This window comes from Monodon monoceros, unplaced genomic scaffold, assembly GCF_005190385.1.
Source record: "Monodon monoceros isolate NGI ecotype Baffin Bay Population unplaced genomic scaffold, NGI_Narwhal_1 Super_Scaffold_20, whole genome shotgun sequence".
Lineage (NCBI taxonomy): Eukaryota > Metazoa > Chordata > Mammalia > Artiodactyla > Monodontidae > Monodon > Monodon monoceros.
In genome coordinates this window covers 120,145,592-120,167,272 of record NW_021703777.1, presented here as the reverse complement: position 1 = coordinate 120,167,272, position 21,681 = coordinate 120,145,592, and the positions used below count along the sequence as shown (strand labels likewise).

General features: G+C 38.7%; 1 protein-coding gene across 3 annotated transcripts in view; it reads left to right on the top strand.

The window, feature by feature from the left end:
- Window positions 1-1,347: 1,347 nt before the first annotated feature.
- The window catches only part of ANKRD50 (ankyrin repeat domain 50), a 40,973-nt gene continuing 20,639 nt past the window's right edge, over window positions 1,348-21,681 (top strand). Inside the window, exons 1-2 of one of the 3 annotated variants that reach the window (XM_029235784.1) lie at window positions 1,348-1,615; window positions 3,196-4,079. In XM_029235784.1, the coding sequence (XP_029091617.1) occupies window positions 3,568-4,079 (512 nt within the window). In that variant the 5' untranslated portion in view covers window positions 1,348-1,615; window positions 3,196-3,567. Of the gene's footprint in view, window positions 1,666-3,126; window positions 4,080-21,681 lie in introns of all 3 variants that reach the window. The other 2 variants (XM_029235783.1, XM_029235782.1) reach the window with 2 other exon arrangements.

Here is a 21,681-nt window from a genome sequence, read left to right as displayed (position 1 = left end):
CAATGACAATAATGTATGGCAAACAAGTTAAGTGGTAATTAAAATTGCTTAAGCAAACTAATATCAAAATTGTATCTTTTTAAAAATCAATTTTCATCACTCTAATTCTTGAGGATTTATATTCTTCTGCCTTTTTTGCTTGTGTTTTGGAAAAGAACCTCAGAATTTGCAACAAATGTGTTAAAGTTAAAGATTAAGATCAACAAACCTCAAATGCCATGGATAGCCAAGGAATAAACAGAATGGAAGAGTAAGCACAAGCACAATCCATTTTTCTAGTTAAGAGTGAGAGCTAAGCTTTGGAATTCCTAAAAACAGATGGGAGACTGGCTCAACATTTGAGAAATAAGCACATTTAAATTAATGGAGAATGGGAGGAAAGCTCATGGTTTTAGCATAAATAATAAAATAATAAAGATACATTTCCTACTCCATCAGTTGACAGTACTTTCCCAGCAGAAATCTGGAATCTAATCCAGGTCCACGTGAATGCAAACAACTGGCTTGTCTAGTTCAAAAGTGACTGCCCTGTGGTCAGGTTCTCTAGGGCAGTTCATGTTATTCTGCATTCTGACCTCGACCATGGTCTTTTTCTTATATAGTGGCCTCTGTGGGTAATCAATCGGTCCAGAAGGGCAGGGGCCTGAGACCCAATCGTGATTGCTTTCAACCTCCATCTGGCTATGTCCTTCACATGAGGCAGGTGGGAACATCGCCCCACACCCCTACGATTTTTAGTTTTACAACCTTCTACCCGGTCTTTACTTGCTTCTCTTAGCCCCAGACTGAGAAAGTTAAAGCATCACCGGAATTTAATAGATTGAAAGGGGACCCGGATGACAGGAATACAACGGGCCTGGAGTGGCCTTTGGGGACAAGAGGGTTAAGGGAGTGGCAAGGGGCAACACTCCCAGCTCAACTGCCCCTCCTAGCATCGGACACGGCCCCCAAAGCCAGCGGAGTCCCTCAGCCTGGAAGACAAAGGAACGCTCAGGGCCGAGTGGTGAAGAGGGGGGGCAGCGACTCGCGTGAGCTCGGGGACGCGAGAACGCAGCCCCCGCCCCCTTCTCCGCCCCGTCCCCGAGAAAGGCGGAGCCCCGAGACGGCCCCCAGAAAGGTCTCCCCGCGGCGCAGGCAGCGGGTCCCAGGCGGCTGCACACGCCCAGGCACGGGCGGCGACTGGACGGCGCGGTGGGGGGCGGGGCGAGGCAAGGGGGCGGAGCCGGCGGCCGAAGAAAGGCCTGGCGGCCGGGAGGGGCGGGGCTTGTGCCGAAGGGGCGGGGCTGCTGGGCGGGGCGGAGCCGGCCGGTCCGGGGCTGCCTGAGACAGTCACTGCCCTGACGACGACGACGGCGGCGGCGGCGGCGGCGGCGGTTGGCCATTGGGGGCTGGGAGGAGCACAGCCAAGGCTGCTGGGGCAGCTGGAACTGGCAGTTGCCGGGGTCCAAGAGGAGGATCTGGATCCCGGAGCGTGCTCCGGGCCGGGCGGAGGAAGCGGCTGCAGCTGGAATCTGGGGAGCGCTGGCGGCGGCGGCGGCTTCTCAGCGAAGCAAGTGTCTGAAGCTGAGAGTCCTCGGCGGCGGCGGCGGCGGCGGTGGCGGCGGCCGGGACCGAGGTAACCGAGGGGCGGCGGCGGCGGCGGTGGAAGCGAGGCCCCACGCTCAGGTCGGATTCTTGGGGGCATGTGCCTGGGGCTACGACCTGACCCACCCACCCAGCCACCCTGTCCAGCCTCCGGCCCCAGACCCGACTTCTCCCGTCGTTCCGCCGCGGGCCGGGCGGGGGCGGGAGCGGCGCCCGGGGTAGGGGCGCGGAGCTGGACGCCGACCGGAGGCGACCCCTCCTCAAGGATTGGCAAGGACGTCGGGCACCCCCTCCCCCTTCAAAAGACACACCCCGATCTCGGGGCGGGGCGGGGTGTCGAGGCGTTCCCAGCCTTCTGGAAGGAAGACCTCGGTGTGGAGGCTGCACCTCCGTCCGTGGCCTCTCCAAGGTGGCCCCCCTGTGGCTCCTTGGGGCTGTTGAAACCAAAGGTGGTTCCCGTCGCTGGGAATCCCGGAGTTCCTTTTGTCTATCAGCTGAAACTAGAGGCCGGAACTGTAGGCGAACACCCACCAGTCCTGAAGCCCTCTGCTCCTTATCCCTTTCCTGCCTGGAGGGCATGCAGCCTTTTCTCCTGCCACAGTAGTAGATTTCATTCCTAACCCCCCTCCGAAACGTTCCCCCCTTCGGCTCAGAGGAAGGAAGGATTCCCATAGTACGTGTGTTTGGATTTATCTTTCATGTAAGCTCACCCGCCTTTTTTTCTTTCCAATCCATTCCCATCTAGCCACAACCCTGATAATCATCCCCTAGGTTTTTTGCAAACTATCAACAAAGAAGTGTGGCTAGTCGCGTAAACAGAGTCCTTGACTGGCTGGGCTGTGCAAGTTAATGGAGCTTCCTGAACTGGCGCTGTTCTACCAAGCTGGTTGGAAAGACCTTGTTGGCTAGAGTTAAGGATGTTACTGCATGTGCCTAAAGTCTTTTTTTTTTTTTTCTCCTTTCTACAGTGAGGTTTTAAAAATCCAGGGTAACTTGATTAAAATGTAGCTGTTTGGGAAGCCTAACTATAGAGGCAGAAAAATACAGAAAGGAAAATGTAGTTATGATTTTGGGGTAGTTGTCCAACTTTTTGAAACTGCCAAAGATGAAGTGAATGGATTTTTGAGATTACTGTAACTGGTAAATTGTATTCTTTGATAAGTAAGCTTCTGCATGTGATATTTTGCACTGAGATATTTTTGTTTTATTTTAGTTACTGGTGGGAATTATTGATTACCTGGACATCTTAACCTGAGAAGCCTGTGAACAGGTTCATTAAGAATCTATCTTGAAAAATGCATTTTATGAATGCTTTGAATTAAGGAGGTGTTAACAGTGGTTTGCCATTTTTGCCACATAAGAGACAGTAATCTGAAACAGTTCCCTCCCTGGCAGTTGCCCATATGCTTAAAACTGGCAGGGTCTAGTACTTTGAGTGACTATCTTTCAACAAGGAGTAGAGCACTAACAATCTACTGTATAAATGTAATCTCTTTGGTAGCATTTACTATAATGGACACCTTTTCTGCATCTAATTTTCAGATACAGACTTAACGCTTGCGATCTGGAAAAGCATTTTGTACAAATTGAAAGATTGGGCTTTCTCTTCAGTTTTCCAGATGTATTGTCTCATCTGCATACTTGAAACATCCACAATCACATAAACTCCAGATGTAACCATGGAGTTTTGCGACCCATCAAGATATAGGAAAAGTGTTGGCCAAGGTTCGGAACCAGGCAGTTTTCCATCAGTTCAACAATTCATATAAACTAATATATTCTCTGCTGATGATCAGGAATAAAGAGCCAGATAAAGTCATGCACATTCTGTTGGCAGATGGACTATGTGGCTGTTGAATTTTACTGTAACTGGTTACTCTGTCATTCAAAATCAACTTAATATGCAAGTTACGTCCTAATGGATGTAAAGACCTGTGTTGATGTACCCAGATTCTAGCAAATGTTGACGCTAAGAAACCTATTATGACTAATCCTTGGGAAGAGAAAGTCTGCAAAATGGCTCAAACGAGTTTACTGCAGGGGAAGCAGTTTTACTGTAGGGAGTGGGTTTTCCACAAGCTTCAGCATTGCCTCCAGGAGAAAACTAACTGCTGCAACAGTGCTGTCAACACGCCACCCCTTGTAGTGAATTCTGGGAATAATGCTAGTGTTGTCTCTGGAAAAGGAGCTGCCTGGGGTGTGTTATTGGTAGGAGGGCCTGGCAGTGGCAAGACAGCCTTATGCACTGAGCTCTTGTGGCCAAGTTCACCTACAAGCTTGCAGAGAGGTTTACATCGCCAGGCTTTGGCCTTTCATTTCTGCAAAGCCCAGGACTCTGATACTTTGTGTGTTGGAGGGTTTATTAGAGGTCTGGTTGCCCAGATCTGCCGCAGTGGACTTCTCCAAGGATATGAGGACAAGCTAAGGGATCCAGCAGTTCAAAGCCTCCTACAGCCCGGGGAATGTGAGAGAAACCCAGCTGAAGCATTTAAAAGGTAACAATAAGTATGTCATGGTGTTCTGGTTTCTGTGCAAAAATTAAAGTTTTTTTTAGTTTTTTTGTGTTTGTTTCTTAACTTTGCCAGTGCTTTTACTACCGCTGTATATTTGGGGATAATCTGTGGTTATGAATACACCTGTTTACTTTGTTGAAGGAAATAAAATTTAAGCTTTGTATTGTAAGGATATGGATTAAAAGTATATCTTTTACTTGTTTAATAACAGAATGTGAAGCACTGAAGAAACTTAATTTGAGAGGTGTGGTATTCTTGCAGACTTTTAAATGTGTAAGTGCCGTCCAGTAAAACTCAGGGCAAATCTGTTATCTTTTGCTGTGAGTCATCAAAATCAGCGTTAGAATTGTTATATCATTCTTAAATTAATGAGGAAATAGGTTAGGCAATACCTGTATCACAAGTATGAGATGCCAGGTTTGATGGACAGTGTTCAATATGGAATCACTGTGTATGGAATCAATAATGCAGTCTTTAATATTAAACTTAACTTTTAAGAGACTTAAGTCTCTGTACATAAACAGCTCTTTTCCTCTTGACTTACTGCTTTTTCTGGAGATACTATCACTAGTTGAAGAGCTGAGTTTTCATTTCTTATAAGTACTTTCATAAACTGCATTTATTGACACCTTAGAAAATGTGTCCAAGAGCTTATAGTCTAAGTTGAACTTAGTCTAACTAAATTATGAAATTATGCAATTTGTCTTATTGGAATTAGCTATGTAAATTTCTAATACCTTTAAATATTTAAAATCAAGTCTGATAACTATATTTTTGATATATTCTGATTCTAAGCAAATCTTTCTCTATAGTATCAGATTTTCTTGAAAAAGATCCTTCTACTCAGATGGATTTTCTGTAATTTTTTTTCCTGTGTGAATTTTAGTTACTCATTGAAGGGGAATAAGAAGCAAATAGAGCTGTGTGTAAATTGATTTTTATTAATTTTGATTTTCTGATTGACAGAAGGAGCTAATCACTTTGTATTCCCAGTCTGTACTTGGTTAGGGAAAGCCTAGTCTTTCCACTTGGACCATTTTGGTGCTCTTATTAATCTTCCACTGGATCTTTCAAAAACTTGGGTCACTTTCTTTTTCATTAAAGTAATGAATCATTAAATAAATTAGGTAACTTTGATATTGGAAAAGCTGTTTCTGATAATTCACAGAGCTACATTTCCTTCAAGACTGCGAAGCAGTAAGATAACCATAGTCGAATGCACACATGAGATCACAATTAAAAGTTAAAAAGAAATATTTTTACATAGTCTATGGCATTAGATGATCTAGGCCTCTGCTTTTGGACAAATAGTTAAGATTTCATTGTGGGTTTTATTAGTGACTGATTGACTTGTTAGATAAGTCCTTTAGAGAGTTTTATAGGAATGTATTTTTGATAGGAATTTTATTTAGGCAGGGTTAGATGTAATTCAACAAGTAGACAATGGAGCGAAAGATAATTATTTTCAAAGAGTTGCAATATTTTGAGGGAGACAGAGCTGGAGGTAATTATAACATGATGGGAGAGGAAATATACACAAAGAAAAGTATTTTTTTTTTCATTTTTGACAAAAACAACCTCCCAAACCAGTTTGTGTATTGTTACTTTCTTAACATCTAACACTTGATAATATTGATGGCTTCATATATTCATGTGTGAAACAATTTAATAAAAATAGAAAATTGATAAAGGTAAATCTTAGTTCTTCACAGATCCACAAAGTTGGGGAAATTTCAGAGTGATTCAGTAATTAATGCTTTTTATCTGCTTTTCTTCAGTTTTACTTCCTAATTTTTTATCCCTATTTTTTTTACCCTTAATGATACTAGATACAGTATGTAGTGCTGCAAGCTAACTTCTTACATGAAGTCACATAGCTAAGTGGTAACTTGTTAATTACCAGTTTTTTGAAATCATATTTTCTTCACGATAATTAAAGACTGAAAGGAACTTTATGTTAATCTTAAACTTCATGTTAAATATTGCTACTTCTTTTTCTTCTGACATGGTAGAGTATAGTCTGTTGATTCTGAGATTTAGTTGTCAAGAAATTTCTTCTGACATCTATTCATTCATTCTTACAGCAAATGTTTATTGAGAGCCTTTTGTGTTTTAAGCACAGTTCAGCTGGAGATATTTATTGAGAACTGTCTGTGTGTTACGTGGAATTCAGATGTGGATAAATAAAGAACTGAACAGACAAAATACCCTGTCTTCATGGAGCTTTAAGTTCTTACGCTAATATTTATCTTATTTCTATAAAAAGAAATAATATTGATACTTCGGGTATCAATATATAGATACTTGCTGTAGATGCAGCACATGAACATTTTAACACGAATGGAATTAGATCATCTGTTGAAGAGAATGATGAATGAAGACACATTAATTTCTTATTTTTGTTCTTTTCCATTTTTCTTCACTGGTTAAAGTGAAAAGCCATTGTTACTACATTTAGAATATATATATTTTATCTGTTTCTGTTGGTGGAACTAAGTTGATGACAATTACATTTTTACTTGTTTTGAGAACCAAATGCTGATTTCTTTCATTCTGCCTCCCACTTCAGGCTTTTATTGCAAAACTTTGCCTTTTGTGTTTAATTGTCTTTTCTAGAGTTAATGTTAGAGGTAGAGTTTCCTAGTAGGCCTCTAACTGTAAAACAAATTCCAGTTGTTTTTGACAGAAGGATCAAGGCACCTAAGTTATGGAATGAGGGAGGGGCTAGTGGTTTTAGATCCTGTGATTGGTCTAGAAGCACAACTGAAGATGGTTATTTTTTCAACCAGAAACTTCTTTCTGAACTTTACTGTCATGGTCCTTGAACCCCCAAGGGTCTTTTTTGGAGAGTTAGATGGATGTGGAATGGAAGTACAAAGCTTTGTTCCTAGTGGATATCATTCTCTTTTATTTCTGGTTCACAATCTGCAAGGCCAGGTGTGAGTCAGTTGTGTGTGTGATGTCAATTTTTCTGAGTCGAGTAAAAAGATTTTGTTCTGTGTAATGTTGATAGGAATTAATTAAACATCTTCAGTGGTATCACAAATTAAGTGTAAATGGAATAAAATCATGATGAAGAATTAAGGATGAATGACTCTAAACTTTGAGAGTTTAGTAGAAAAGTCGTGTGAGAAGTGGTGAAAGACAACAATGGCTTGTTAGAAAAGGATTGGGAGTTGGAAGACTGGACTGTGACCTTTGTTTTTATGTTGAATAAGAATCCTTGGGCTTCCCTGGTGGCGCAGTGGTTGAGAGTCCGCCTACCGATGCAGGGGACACGGGTTTGTTCCCAGGTCCGGGAAGATCCCACATGCCGCGGAGCGGCTGGGCCCGTGAGCCATGGCCGCTGAGCCTGCGCCACAACAGTGAGAGGCCCGCGTACTGCAAAAAAAAAAAAAAAAAAAAAAGAATCTTTGAATGGCGAAATTTTCTTTCTAATCTTTTTATCTCCCTCTTGAACATTTTATAGTTCTTCACTGGTATCTCTTTAGATTTTTAACTTCTTTTGTAATTATTTATGCGTACATGTTCTGTAATCTCCTCTATTAGGCATATGTTTCTTCGTGACATTATTCATGACTGATTAATATTTTATGCTTACCATAGCGCTTTGAACAGCACTTTGCATGTCGTAAGTGCTAAATGATTATCATTTGAAGGAATGAATAATACTACTTACCTATCTAGAATGTGCTTGAACCTGATTCAAAGACAGCTGAAGTGCTTGCATAAGAAAGGAAATTGAAATGTTATATCATTTAGGTCAGTTTTAAATGCAGACCAGACTGGTACAGTGATTATTAATTTATTAACCTGCTGTCTGCTCTTTAGCATGTATGAATGTGGATTGGTCCAGATAGTTTTACGTGGCCAGATGTCTGTCTTCTGTCTTAACTGTAGTATTAAGAGTATACTCCAAGTATTTTTGGCAAACTCAACAAAGGGGCAAAGAACAGAATGGGACTGGAACGTGTGCTTACTTCTTACCCTCAGTTGTGGGGTATTTTCAAGGCAAAATATTTCCTTTCCATTATCTGTCTTGAATATCTAAGACTATTTAAGATAACCATCATTATCTATTCTTAAACATTGTCGGATTAAAAGGTCTTGTAAAGGTGTCTTTACAGTTCACATTTTGAATAAAATAAATGAAAATATAATTTTCATAATCAAAATTCTACATTTCTTTTAGTGTAATAGTGTCAGTTTCCACTGAGTTGTCTGTTGCTTCCAGCTCTTATGTTATTTTGACTTTGATATGGACTTCCATGCATTCAAACCCTTGCACTTTCCCTTCCTAAAATCTTTTCCTTTTACCCTAGCCTTTCTCTTTTATACTTCATGTCTTAGTGCTGCTTCCTTTGGTTCCTGGTACCTTTATCATTTGCTGAACTAGTCCTCAACATTTAATCAGTTCTGTAGTGGCATAACATATTGCTCCGTATTTATACTGTTTAACATCAGCCACGTTCTTAATTCTGCTTGGCCATTTTTTTATTTACTTCTTGATAACTCAGACTTTATTTTGGATCAGAAAGAGTAAAGTAGTGCCCTATAGGTTGAATATATTTTTTATCCACTTCAGGAAATTTCACACACCTATCCAGATTTGGGGGTTTTCTTGAAAAAAAATTGGAAATTTTGACGGTATTAGCTTTTCATTTTTTTTGAAGCAATAATCTGGTGGCACTGTGTCAGCTGCTGTCTTTATGTGGGGCCTACACATTCTAATTTGATTCCATCTCCTCCACTCTCTATTATTCTATCCCAAGACTACTTCGTTTGTTTATATATGCCAGCCTGGCTCCTGTGGGCATTTGCAAACGTGAACATGTTTTCTATTTCTCTGAGTAGAGAAACACTATAATTTTTATCTCCCCCCAAATTTGCTATTACATTATCTTGAATTTGTACATGCAAGTACTACTACTTCTTCCCTATCACCTCATTTTATCTTAGCATACTAAAATCTGACTTCTACGTCTACATGTTCACAGAAAGATGTTTAAGCATAATAGCTTCTGAATCCACTACTCAGGTGATCTTTAGCCTTAGATGATATATGTTAGGACTTTCTTCATTATTTGTGCTTTCTTGCATTCAGAATCTCCTGTCTGACTGTATTCTTTGGTGGCCCTTCCTCTAGGTTCTCACTGGCCGTTTGTCCAACAAAGCTTCCTTAGATCTTCTCTCTTTGTATATACGCTCCTTCAGTAATTTTATTTACTTACATGGCTACCAATGCTCATGTCTAATGTGATAGCAATCAGATCTACATCAACAGCCTTTGTCTTCATTCTGATCAACATATATCTTTTCACTGGAGTGTCTGTCACCTTCCTCTGTTCAATCCAGCGTCTGTTTTAGCATTTCTCTTTGTTGACTCATTCATTCATTTCTTTTTTTTATATATAAATTTATTTATTAGTTTATTTATTTATTTTTGGCTACTTTGGTTCCTTGTTGCTGTGCGCGGCTTCCTCTAGTTGCAGTGAGCGGGGGCTACTCTTCGTTGCGGTGCGCGGGCTTCTCGTTGCTGTGGCTTCTCTTATTACGGAGCACGGGCTCTAGGCATGTGGGCTTCAGGAGCTGTGGCACGCAGGCTTAGTAGTTGTGCCTCGCAGGCTCTAGAGCACAGGCTCAGTAGTTGTAGCACACGGGCTTAGTTGCCCCGCAGCATGTGGGATCTTCCTGGATCAGGGCTCGAACCCGTGTCCCCTGCATTGGCAGGCAGATTCTTAACCACTGCGCCACCAGGGAAGCCGCATTCATTTCTTAAACAAATAATCAGCACCTGCTATGCGCCAGATGTGTGCTAATGTCCAGATAACAGGACTAAAGTGGTGAGCCAAACAGGACACTGAGCTCAGTGGGGGGAAATACATTGAACAAATAATCACAAAAATAAATGTAAAAATGGAGCTTTGGTAAGTGCTAAGAAGGAGGGACACAGGCTGATAAGAAAGCATGTAATATGAGGCTTGATTGTTGTCTTGGGTTCTGGGAAAACTGACTCTCTTATCTAAGTTGTTACATAATTACTCTTATTTCCTAGACCCTTTCTGCTTAAAAGTATGATCTTAAGATCAACAATAGTGGCACCACCTGGGAGGTTATTATAAATGCAGAATCTTGAATCCACTGAACTGAATCTGCCTTTTAACAAGATTCCTAAGTGAATTCTGTGCACCTTGAAGTTTGAGAAGCACTGCCCAGGCTAGATTCTAGAGTTTTCTTTGATTATTTTCTATTATATTTCTCTATTCTATGGTATTTAATCTTTTTCTTGGAATGGTTCTTGAATTCTTTTCCCCTAATCTAGAATTTTTGTTCAACACCTCCTGGGTGCTTTACTTAACCTTAGCCTCTCTATATGTAATTCATTTTGGTAACAGTTGGCCAATTAACCGTAGTAAAACAGTGCTTTCTTTAGGTCATTCCTCTGAGCCTGTGATAACCTCTACAACAAATTTAAGTTTCTCTGCTTGGCTTTAAAAGCTCTTCATGATTTGGTTCTCTTCCATCTAAAGTATGTATCATGTTTCCAAACTTCACCAGAACACATTAAGCTCATTTATTCTTTCAAGAAATATTTTTAAGCATATGAGACAATGTTAAAGTCGACAAGAGATATGGATAAGAATAGTCTTATTTTTCTTAGTGTTTAGTAAGAACTTGATATACATAGTAAGGATATGGACCTTTTGTTTGTTATATATTTTGCAGATTTTTTTTTAGTTTCTTTTTTAGCCCTTAACTTTGTTTTTAGCAATTTTGCTTTTAGCAGTTTTGCTTTTTAGGAAATATCTATAAAGTATAATGGCTTCTATACAATGAAATGGTTTGATTTTATAAAGTAAAATAAGTAAATACTTATTTTTCTCCCCTTAAAAAAAATCTTTGAAGTGTATTCTGATTGGTTGCCTGTCTTTACTGTCTAGTTGTTCTAGTGATGTCTTTGACCATACTATACAATTGTTTTAAATTTCAAACCAGTTTCTTTCTTTCATGTTATCTTAATCTCAGAAATATGCCTAATGTCATTTTTTTTTTTCTATAACACATGTAGTGTAGCTAAATATAGTCTTTGGTAATACAGTAGAATTTGAAAATGTTCATGTAATTACTTAATAAAAATAGGTATTAATTAAGAGAACTAATTATATCTTACTTGTGGTTATCTTGAGAAATGATTTGGAACATTCCAAAGACTGGTGACCTTTTACAGTTGTGACTCATGATTTGAATATATAGACACTGGTGTGGATTGAATTATTTGCTTTTGTTCTTCTTCTCTCCATGTATCCTTGGTCTTTGCCATGTGACATTGCAGTCCTTCTGCTAGAGGAGAAGCGTACTTCTCTGCCTTTTGATTTTGGCTCAGCCATGTGATTTGCTTTGGCCAGTGGGATGTTAGTAGACATTACCCAAACAGAGGCTTTTAACATGTGTGTGAGTGATTGGGCTTGTCCTTTTTGTGTCTCATTACCTTCAGAAGAACATGTTCTGGCGAGCTTGTTGGTCCAAAGAGGATGAGGGAGATGTGGAGTAAACCAGACCCAACCGAAAGCTTGACTCCATGCCTGGAGTACAACGAACTCATAGACACAGAAGTATAAATGATTGTTATTTCAAGCCACTGTGTTTTGGGGTGGTTGTGGTATATCACTGTTGTGGAAATAGCTAACAATACAAAAATTAAGGAAATAACATTTCAAATAGGAAATCGTTAATTTTCATAAAAAATCTAGGAGTCCTCATTGATTCTTCAATTTCACTCACCCCCTACACTCAATCCATCAGGTACTTTTGTTCTGTTTCCAAGATAAAACAAATACCTCAACTTTTCTTCATCTCCATTGCTGCCACTCCCATTATCCCTTTCAGTGGTGTCCTAACTGGTCTTCTTCTTGCTATTGTTGTCCCTCTTATCTTCACAAAGCAGTTAAGGATAATCAGATCTTGTTAACTCTCTGCTTAAAACCTGCAGATAGCTTCTCACTACCTTCAGAATAAAATCTAAGCTTTACATGGTCTAGCCCTTACCTAGCCTTTGACTTCAGCCTGTACTGTTTTCAGCCTTGTTCATTGGTTCTTCATCCACATTGTTCTTATTATTGTTCTGAAATAGGTCACATTCTGGCCAACAGATTTTTGTATGGCTACTTGCTCTGGTATCACTTAATGTACCAGCTTTAATGTTACCTCCTCTGAGATCTTCCCTTCTCCACTGAATCTTTACAAGTCTCCCCACCCGGTCATTTTCTTAAATCACAACATCCCACTTTGTTTTCTTTATTTCTTAATTTTCAGTGTCTATCATGATTGGAAATTATTTTGTGCATTTGTTCACTTTGACTTTCTGTCTACCTTCTGGAATGAGCAGAGTACTTGCCTGTCTTGTGTCTTTATATCTCCAGGGCTTAGAATATAGCAGAGACTCAGTATTTCCTGAATTAATGAGTAACTGTATTTTACTTTAAAACGTTATAATTTTGTCACATTGATAATTTGTATTGCTCAACCATATTCAGCTTTGAAATATTCTATTTTCCTGTGGAATAATACTATACATATAGATTATATAGTTATAGATGAAAAGTATCATCAGTATTTTTGATGATTTCATTAGTGTCAACAATTCGTATTGAAATTAATTTTTATCAGTGGAAAATCTTTTTAATAGCATCAGATTTATGTTATGTGACGTGAATCATATGAGGTCATAAATCCATAGTTTCATCTGTAGAATTCTTATTCTTTCAGCCATTGTCATTTAAATTTCATATTCACTTAGAAAGGAGAAAAAACTTTTGTAGCTTAAATCTCAGCTAATATGTTTGTTAAATTGTTACTTTAGGGAGAGAAGCAACTTGCAAACAGAGACCTTCACAGGAATTTAAAGGGAAAAAATAATGGTACTAAAGGGGAAGAAATTGTAGAAAATAAATTTACAGAGGAAATGATAGATTGCTCCTACCGCCAAAGGTTCAGTTATACAGGAAAGTTAATAAAATTGAAAAACAAAGATGCATGCACTTCCTCATTTTGCCATATTTGCTCTAAATCTGGGTTTCCTGTTTCTGTTTTAAAGAAAAAATAATCCACATTTGAAGCCACCCAGGTATCCCGTTAAGTCTGATCTACTCATACCCCATAGGTGACCCCTCCTGTGAGTTTACTTTTTATGCCTATGTAGTTTGACCAGTTTATATACATAGGGAGATATATATGTATATACACATATATATATATACACATATATATGTATATATATATCTAGGGAGATATATATATATATAGGGAGATATATATGTATATACACATACTTGTTACATGCTCTAGTTCTGTACATTTTTGATTCCACATCAGCAATTCTCAAACTTTTTTATTCTAGGTCCCCTTTATACTCTTGAAGATTATTGCACACACCAAAGAATTTGTTTATGTGGGTTGTATTTATAAATATTTGCTTATTTAAAATTTAAACTGATATTTAAATATGTATTAATATATTTAATAATAAATCTTTATCTATTAACATAAATAACATTTTAATGAAAGAATAACTATACTGTCCAAGACCAAAAAAAACCACTTAAAGAGTGGCGTTGTTTTACATTGTTTTGCAAATCTTTTTAATATTAGGCTTAATAAAAGACAGCTGGATTATCGTGGTTCTGTTTCTGCATGCAGTCTCTAGAAAACTCCACTTTATCCTTGAGAGAGAACAAGAATGAAAAAGGCAAATGACATCTTAGTTTTATTATGACACTGAATAGGGGACTCCAAGAGATCCCCAGACTACAATGTGGAAACCATTGTTCTGTATAAACAGTACTGTGTTGCTGGCACTATTCTGCAACATTTTCTGTGTAACTTTTTTTTTTATGTTTAGCCAAGTTTTTATATGTGGATCTACATGATTCACTTTACCATATGGTATATAATTTCATTCTTTATACTATAATTCATTTGTTGTCATGTTGATACTCATTTAAGATGTATTCAACTTTTTCAACTTTACAAAACAGTTACGAACATTCTTGGGTATTCTGGTGTGCATATACTAGGAATAAAATAGTGAAGGGTGATTCGAGGTTGAATACTTAGAAGTGAAATTTTGGATCATAAGGTGTGTATATCCATCTTCAACTCTGAGGAGATAGTACCAACTACCCTTTAAAATTACATCAGTGTATCCTCTTGTAGTACTGTGTAATTTGAGTTTCCATTACTCTACTAGGTCACGAATACTTGCCATAATGTCAGAGTTCTTTATGTTCTGGAAAGTGAATGCGAAATGGTACCTTATTTTAAATATCCTTGATCCTGTGGCTCATCATTTTGCTTGTGAAATTTTTGTTTTGAAATGTACAAAAAAGAATAGAGTCAAATATATCAATCTTTTCTTTTTTAAAATTGTTTTAGTTCTCATAACTTTAATAATTTTATTTATTCATTTATAAATTTATTTATTTTATTTATTTTGGCTGCGTTGGGTCTTCATTGCTGCCTGTGGGCTTTCTCTAGTTGCAGCGAGAGAGGGCTACTCTTTGTTGTGGTGCATGGGCTTCTCATTGTGGTGGCTTCTCTTGTTGCAGAGCACGGGCTCTAGGCGTGCCGGCTTCAGTAGTTGTGGCACGTGGCTCAGTAGTTGTGGCCCGTGGGCTCTAGAGCGCAGGCTCATTAGTTGTGGCGCACGGGCTTGGTTGCTCCATGGCGTGTGGGATCTTCCTGGACCAGGGATCGAACCCGTGTCCCCTGCATTGGCAGGTGGATTCTTAACCACTTCGCCACCAGGGAAGTCCCTCAATCTTTTCTTTTTATGATTTCCTTTACACTTTGGCCTTTTTGGGTCTTAATATTCAAAAACTTGTTTTCTACTTGATTATTCTAGCAGCATTTGTTGAATGGCTCATCTTTCACTATTGATTTGTAATACCACTGCGGTGAGATACACACACACACACACACACACACACACACACACACACACACACTTGCATGTATTTCCGAGTTCTCTATTTTACTTTGGTTTATTCGTTCATTCATTGATTTATCAAATATGTATTAGATACCAGGAATGCGCCAGATGCCATTCTTAATACTGAGATGTATTAGTAAAAAAAGAAGTGGCAAATATCCTCTGTGTTTATGGAGCTTACATTTTGAGGGTTGGGGTGGGTGGTTAGTAGAAAAATAAAAAGTTAAGAAGATAGTATATAATACATAGCATATCACTGCGCAATAAGTGCTACGTGGAAAATCAAAGCAGAGTTAGGATGGTAGGAGTGATGCGCTGAGTAGGTTGGGGGAGGAGTGTTGCTATTTATGTAGGGGAGGTTAGGGCATCCTGAAGGAAGTATCCAGACTGAGGATATATCAAGTGCAAAGTCTTGAGGTGGGAGTTGGCTTAATATTATCCAAGAGAAGCAAGGGGGAGCCTGTGTGGCTGGAACAGAGTGAGCAAGTAGTTGAGTATATGAGACAAGTCGAGATGTAGTTAGGAGCCACATAATGTATGGACTTGGAGGCCATTGTAAGGACATTCATTTTTACTTTGAGTCTTTTAAACAGAGTAGTGAAACATCATATGACATGATTTTAAAGGATCACACTAGCTACTGGGTTGAGAACTGGGGTGGTAAATGTGGAAGCAGGGAAACCAGTAAGTGGCCAGTGCAGCAGTCAAGGTGAGAGACAGTGTACTTGGACTAAGGTGAAGCGGTAGAGGTGGTGAGAAGTGTTGTATTCTGATTATTTTTAAGATTGACCTGATAGCACATTGAAAGGTGGAATATGAGAAAAACAGAGGAGTAAAGGATGATTCTAAGATACTTGGCTTGAGAAATTGTAAAGATGGAGTTGTCTTTTACTGACAAGAAGAAGACTGACAGGAGCAAGGTGGAGTTTGAGGTCAGAAGTTTCGTTTTGCATATGTTCAGCATTAGATGTCTGAAGTTAGGTAAGCAATTAGATTTACAAGGCTAGATTCAAAGGAGAGGTGCTGTCTCTATATATCAATTTGGTTTCAATGGAATATAGGTGGTATTTAAGAGCATTAAGTAGCTTATGTAAGGAATGAATGTAAATAGAGAAGAGAGAAGATCCAAGATCTGAACCTTAGTGTACCTCCAACTTCAAAGGTTGAGAATGTATGAAGAAAAAGTAGCTAGTATGAAAGGAGCAGAAAGCCAGGTGACAAAGTGAAGACAGTGTCATTAGAAGGAGGAAGTGATAAGCTAAGTCAGGTATTTGCTGAGTTGAGGACTGATTTTAGTAACATGGAGGTCTTGGGGTATAGGTGGAGTGGAAAATAAACCTTGATTATAATAAGATCATGAATAAGTGAGAGGAGTAAATAGGCAGTAAATATCGGCAGAAGTTTTGAGGCATTTTGCTCTAAAGAAGGGGAGCAGCAAAGTTGAATAATAGCTGGAGAAGGATATGTGTTTGAGGGTGATAAAGAAGAGATGAGATTGATGATTCGAGAGAGAAAGGGTAAAGTGCTGGAAATAAATCATTGAGAAGGTAAGATAAGGAAGGATCTGTTATTAGAGTGGATGGGATAGGAGCACAGATGGTTCATCCATAGTTAGAGGAGGGAAGGCAGTGTATGTAGATAAAAGTGCAGGTGGGTTGGGAGAGTAGATGTTCCAGTGAGTTTGTGGAAGTTCTCTTCTAATTATATGCCTTGAAGGGTGTGTGTGTGTGTGTGTGTGTGTGTGTGTGTGTGTGTGTGTGCGTGCACACATTTTTATATTAAATGTTACTTATATGTATTTAAATAATTTTTTATTATCTAGGAAACCAGGTCAATAGTTGCAAGTGAATGTGGGGAGTAAGGAAATCATGGAGGTTTGAGAAGAACGAAGTGTAAAATATCATCTAGGCAAGTGGGGCATGGATGGTTTAGTGTTTCTCCAAGTGCGGTGTAGACCCCTGCAAGGTCAAAGTTATTTTTAAAATAATACTAACACATAACACACTATTTGTTTTTTCACTCTTGTTCTCTTTTGAGGGTATAGTGGAGGCCACATGAGAGACTGAGTGCACAAATATTCTGGCTGAGATTTTTATTAGGGTTGCATTGAGTCTTTAGATGAATTTGTGGGAATTGACCTGTTTGCAGTGTTGAATCTCCTAACCCATGAATATATCTCCTAATTCAGTGTTGAATCTCCTAATCCATGAATATATCTCCTAATTCAGTGTTGAATCTCTTAATCCATGAATATCATGCTAACAATATTATCTAGATTATTTAAGTCTGTATTTATTGTCTCTTTCCTCTAGATTACCAATCATGTATTTCTGCCCTTTTTCTGTCTGATAATTTTTGATTGTATGTCAGACAGTGTGTTAAATGACTAGAGCTCCAGATAGTATCTTTCATCAGAGAAGGTTTTCGTTTTTCTCATTTGGGCAGAGAGAGTGAGGGGCTGATATAATCAGGGATGGAGGTGGGCTGGGGCTCCTTTGTAGTCTTAGTAAGACTGCTAGTTTATTCCTATTATTTTGGTGTGGACCTTCTAAGCTTTTGATTGAGAGTTCCAAAAGGACTTGATAATTCAGTTCTTCCCCAAGAAATATTTATTTAGTCCTTTGACTTCCTGCCCTTTATACCTTCAAATTCTAACAAGTGTCTTGAAGGGGATGGGTTTTGTGTTTAAAGCAAGTACCCTCCCATTAGCAGAATTTTGTCTTCAACATACAGACTATGGGAGATTTCATGCTGGCTTTTAGACACACTCATCCTAGTTCCCTAGCTTTTTAAATACAACCCAGAATTTAGCAAATGTACCTTGGAGAAAATCAGCCTCTTGTTAGGGACACCTCAGATTTGCACTTTCTCTGAAAGAGACATAGCTGACCTCTGAAAGTTGTGCTGATTTTATTCCTCTGGTAGAGTCCCTCAGGGTGGCCCAAGCCTGATTCTCAGTCCATACTTAAAATCACTGTATGCCTCAAATCAGCAAATGACCCCTGAGGAGAAAGCAGCAGGTGGTTTGGTTTTTTGTTTTTGTTTTGCTCATTTTGGATCAACTCCCATCCTCTGGAGTTCTAATTCATTTTGTTCTCTTGCTTCAACAGCTTTCTCATATCTTTAAAAATGTAAATTTTGTAACGGATAACATTTTTTTTCTAGCTATTGCAGCGGGAGTTTTGGGCTGCTGCCACCTACTGCATTTTATCTGGCAGTGGAAGTCCCTATGAGGAAGATTTCTCTGGTTCTCTCCTGTTTTATTTGATTTGTGGCTTTGCTTGTTAAATAATTCCTTTTTTAAAAATTGGATTTTATTCCCTCTTTTATTTATCTGAATATCACAACTACATTTTCTTTACGTTCTTTGGCCGTTTTATAAGTTACTTTCATTTGGACATGAACACGTATTCCGATTGTTGAGTTTGCTGCTTTCTCTCTGAGCACTATAAATTTTGTAATTTTTTTTTTTCACTCTCCTGTTTGGTTCACCACTTCTACCTCTGCTCTCCTTTCTCTGATTGCCGATTGCCTCCACCACTCCCCACCCTCAGTGCAGTCTAGGATGAGGACCAATAATTGAGATACGAAGCTCGCACTCCAAGCCGATACAAGTGATTTTGTAGATTTAGTCACTGACCCATGATCATTTTAGGTTCAGTTCCTGTCTCCAAAGAGGCTGATTTTTTGCCCTCCCTGCTGCTTCTTAAAAGCCATAGCCCTAGGCAGTAGTCTGTGCTTTTTGTTTCCTTCTTTCATTAGTAATAAGGAAAGCCCCTGTTCCAGCCCCTGGTTTCATACAGTGAGCCTGAGTCCTATTAGTAGAGGCAGGACTACTACCTCGCCCCTTTTACTTCCACCATCTAATCCCCAGGCTGCCATTGCAGACAAGTTTGACAAGCTGAAATTTTCGGTTCACTTACAGCATTATGCTTCTTTTCTGTTTCTGATACTTTGAAATGTTTATTTTATTTTTGACTCTGGTTATGTTTTTCTTATTTCATTTTGTTTTTATATTCCATCATTCCCTGCTATATTTCAGCAAAGGGGAAACAGTGCATAAAAGCATGAAGTTACAACAATATCTTGGTCAAAGTTTAGAGGGAAATTTTACCCTACATTTTGGCCAAGCTCCTGACCTGACTTTAATTATCAATTGTACTTATTAGATTTTTTTTATTGAGTATATAAATTTGATCCCTAACTGGTTTGAGGTATCTTATACCCTGTTCCACATTTTCACATGCTTTAATTTACTGGAGGGTATTTTCATTCCTAAGGAAAGAAAATAGGGAAACAACCTAAGTGTCCACTGACTTAGATAAATTGATAAAGAAATTTTGATATGCATATATACACATAATTCGGCCATAGTAAAAGAAGGAAATTCTGCCATTTCTGGCAGCATGGATGGATCTTGAGGGCATTATGCTGAGTGAAATAAGTCAGACATAGAGACAAATGCTGTATGATTTCACTTGTGTTTGGAATCTAAAAAACCCAACTCATTGAAATGGAGATCAGCTTTGCAGTTCCCAGAGGCAGGGGTTAGAAGGTGGGGGCATTAGGTGAAGGTGGTCAAAAGGTACAAACTTCCAGTTATAAGAGGTGTAATGTACAGCATGGCAACGATAGTTAGCGGTACTGTATTGTATATTTGAAAGGTGCTAGGTGACTAGATCTTAAAAGTTGGAAAAAAAAATTATTAACTGTGAGATGATGGATATTAACTAAGCTTATTGTGGTGACATTTTACAATATGTACATATATGTGTTGTATACCTTAAACTTATACAATGTAATATGTCAATATATATATCTTAATGAAATGGGAGAAAAAGAGAAAAGTAAAACCTGTGTTTGTTTTCCTAAGACAAGATATATTAAGTAAGAATTATTAGTGATTTAGTTTTTCTACTTCTCGTCTTTTTAAAAAACATTTATTTTAAAGCATAGCCTTTCGAAAGAATTTAATCATTTCATTAATAAAATGATGGGCCAGTATGTCAGCATTGTACTTCCAGATGGTTTTGGAAAGTGCTAGGTATTTAGGATTACCCTTCTAGGTAAACTTCAAATGTATAATATTTTGATGCTAAATTTCACCAGATAGTAGTGAGATTTTAGACGGCAGAATTCAAAGTGGGTAATCTGGTAATATTATGTATAATTTTTTTTTTGGTTGAAAAAACTTTCCTTTCTCAATTGAATTCCCTTTGCAACTTTGTGAAAAATCAGCTTCCTGTATTTATACTGGTCTGTTTCTAGACTTTGATGTGTCTGTCTTTTGCAAATACCATACTATTTTTTTAAATTTACAGACTTTATTTTTTTAGGTTCACTGCTTTTAAGGGGAACGTGTAGAGAGTTTCCATTTATTCCCATCCCTGCACACACACAGCCTCCTCCGCTATCGACATCCTGCATCACAGTGGTGCATTTGTTATAACTGATGAACCTGCATTGACATATCATTAACACCCAAAGTCCATAGTTGACATTAGCGTTCTCTCTTGGTGTTGTACATCCTATGGGTTTTAAGAAATATATAATAAATGTATCCACCATTATTGTATCATACACAGTAGTTTTACTGCCCTAAAAATCCTCTATGCTCTGCCTATTCATCACTCCCTCCTCGTAGCCTTGGGCAACCACTGATCTTGTCACCATTTCCATAGTTTTGCCTTAAGAATGTTTGACAGTCAGAATCATACAGTATGTAGCCTTTTCATATTGGCTTTTTTCACTGGGTAATATACATTTGATTCCTCCATGTCTTTTCATGGCCTGATAGATGTACCATAGTTTATTAACATTCACCTACTGAAGGACATCTTGGTTGCTTCCGAAGTTTGGCAGTTATGAATAAAGCTGTTATATACACCATGTGTGCAGGTGTTTGCATGGACATACTTTTTCAGTTCATTTAGGTAAATACCAGGGACACAATTGCTGTTTTGTATGGGAAGAGTATGTTTAGTTTTCTATGAAACTGCCAAACTGTCTTCCAAACTTGCTATGCACCATTTTGCATTCCCACCAGCAACGAATGAGAGTTCCTGTTGCTCCACATCCTTGCCAGTATTTGGTGTTGTCAGCGCTTGGATTTTGGCCATTCTAACTTATATGTCGCAGCTTGTCTTAATTTGCAATTCCCTAATGACATATGATGTTGAACTTCTTTTCATCCGCTTACCTGCTATCTGTAGCTTCTTTGGTGAGGTGTCTGTTCAGGTCTTTTGCCTATTTTTTATTCAGTTTGTTTTCCAGTGTCCAGGCGCATCTGCCCCAGGTAAGTAAGTGCTTGCGTTCTGTGTCTGCCTGCAGATGTCTGTGTCACCTTAGATTTTGGGCTAGTCGGTTGCCCTGTGACCTAAGCACTCTCGTAGGTTCATGAAAAGTCTTGAACTTGCAGTTTGCCTGGCTTATTTTGTTGTAAGACTGGGAGGGAGGCTCTTAACTAGTTCTCTACTCCTGAGGGAGTGAGCCAGAGAATGAGATGAAACTCAATGTTCAACAGTGAAAACCTTAAGAAACTATTGTACGTATAGTATCTGTCTAATAGTATACTCCTTACAATACTTGTAGGAGCTT